This window comes from Populus trichocarpa, chromosome 5 (assembly GCF_000002775.5).
Source record: "Populus trichocarpa isolate Nisqually-1 chromosome 5, P.trichocarpa_v4.1, whole genome shotgun sequence".
Taxonomy (NCBI): domain Eukaryota; kingdom Viridiplantae; phylum Streptophyta; class Magnoliopsida; order Malpighiales; family Salicaceae; genus Populus; species Populus trichocarpa.
Window position 1 is genome coordinate 10,008,790 of NC_037289.2, and position 2,005 is coordinate 10,010,794.

The 2,005-nt window shown below is 43.0% G+C and overlaps 1 protein-coding gene and 1 non-coding gene across 2 annotated transcripts; both read right to left on the reverse strand.

The window, feature by feature from the left end:
• LOC7480481 (oxygen-evolving enhancer protein 1, chloroplastic) lies at nucleotides 1-1,743 on the reverse strand. Its single transcript, XM_002307198.4, has 2 exons — nucleotides 1,400-1,743; nucleotides 1-881 (listed from the first exon to the last, which is right to left on the reverse strand). Exons 1-2 carry the CDS (start codon nucleotides 1,637-1,639, stop codon nucleotides 126-128), a joined length of 996 nt encoding a protein of 331 aa, XP_002307234.1. The 5' UTR covers nucleotides 1,640-1,743; the 3' UTR covers nucleotides 1-125.
• Nucleotides 1,744-1,931: 188 nt separating this feature from the next.
• On the reverse strand, nucleotides 1,932-2,005 carry TRNAI-AAU (transfer RNA isoleucine (anticodon AAU)). The gene has a single exon. It is a non-coding gene; the product is annotated as a tRNA-Ile (tRNA).

The window sequence follows — 2,005 nt, forward strand, 5'->3', positions numbered from 1 at the left end:
TTACAGCACAAAATAAAATAGTTTAGTGCAACTCATTGGGGTCACAGAAAAGTTTAGCAGCATCTTGAAACACTTAGCAAAATCTCAACGAAGAATAAATACACAGATTGTATACAGGAGCTCTATTAATCAAGCTGAGCATACCAGATCCCCTGGATCTTGACGTCCTTAGGAGTCTTTGCTCCCAGATCAGTATCAGATGGCTGAAGACTCTCAAACACTCCTATGATCTCTCCAGTCTCAGGCTTGCTCTTGGTCACACTTAGGGTGATTTTACCTGTTGATGATGCGGTGTTCTTGATGTTTTCCTTGAGTAGTTCCTCCTCATCTCCTCTGCCTCCAGCAGGCAATGCAACTGCATTGTCATAACCGGTTGAGCCACCTCTTCCCTTTGGGTCCAAGAAAGATGAACCTCGGTAGGATGGTACAAGGAACTCTCCACTGAAGCTCTCTGGTTTTCCTGATGCTGCTAATTGTTTAATGGTGAAAAGGAAAGGCACACGCTCGCCACCAGGCAGCTGAACGGTCACAGCAGCATAGTCAATACCATCTTTCTCCTCAAACTTGATGGTTCCATCGGGAGAGACTTCGAAAGGTCCCTCAATCTCGTCGAGGGTGTAGGTCAAACGTGTCATGAGCTTAGTGTTTTGGAACTCAGGTGGGGCATTCTTGCTTACACTTTCAGCCTTGACAGTGAATGAAGTTGGCTCCAGGCAGAACTTCTTAGCATTGTATTTGCCAGGCTTGAAGGCAAATGACTCAGCTCCCCCGTCAAGGGTTGGGCACTGGTTAGCAGTTCCAGATCCTTTTACTTCCATGTATGTCTTGCTCTGGATTTCATCATAGGTCAGCCTCTTTGGGACTCCTTCAGCACTTGCTCCCTAAAATATGAAAAGAAAAGAAATAAAAATATCATACCTGGGTTCGGATTTAATCCTCAATGTAACATTGAAACCTTAAATATAAATCTGCAGCAAAGGGATGGTCTCTAATAATCAATCCACACTGACTAATTACGGTGATCTTACCATGTGATTGCTTCCCTTCCCGTTGAGCAAGTACTTTATACGGCTCAAAATCTCTAATGCCATTGTAATGCTATTAAAATGTCAGGGCCAAAGTAAGATGGACATGAGCAATTTTGGGAACCTGGCCTTAAATCTCTCCTATCGAGTTCTCAACAGTTAATCATGCTGTTGAACCACGTACTTTAACAGTTTATGAACAAAAAAACACGCAAAGAAACAGGACAGGGTCAGCTTAATATATCATCATGCATGATATTGATATAGCAGGGCAATCATATTATAGTCCTGGTAGTCTAATATGAATATGATAAACTCTAAATTATATACCCGTTAGAAGTTTAAAAATATCTGATTAAGACATTCATACGTACCGAGACAACAAGAGCAGAAGTAGCAAGAGCAAAGCCAGCGATCTTGCTAGCATCTACACACTTTCGAGCCAAGTCTTTAAGGTCAGATTGCAAAGAGCAGGAAATCCTAGCACTAGCTGGTTCGAAGCCAAAAGCCTTGGAAACACTCTGAGAAGACCTGAGTTGAAGGCTGGTCCTAGAAGGCACACCCACCTTGGTGGGTTGCATCAGTGTAGCTGCTGCTTGTAGTGAGGCAGCCATTTAGTTCCGACTGCTGTCTGTCTGTCTAGCTTGGAACTGTGTATTCAAAAGAAAAAAGAAAAAAACAGAGCGAGTGATCACAAGAAGAAGAAGTGCTTTGTGCTGGTTAAGGTGGTTGGTTTTGGTGTGGGTAAGATAAAGAGATAGGATAAGGCCTTCTCCTATTGGTTGATTGAAGGTAATGCCTCTGGTTTTTTAGTTTGCCACGTGGCAAGTATCAGGTTTGGGATTACTCTTGAGTCTTGACTGGATGGCGATGTTTGTGATTAATCTAAAAGAAAAATATTTAGATTGGCCCATGCAGGTTTCGAACCTGCGACCTTCGCGTTATTAGCACGACGCTCTAACCAGCTGAGCTAATAGGCC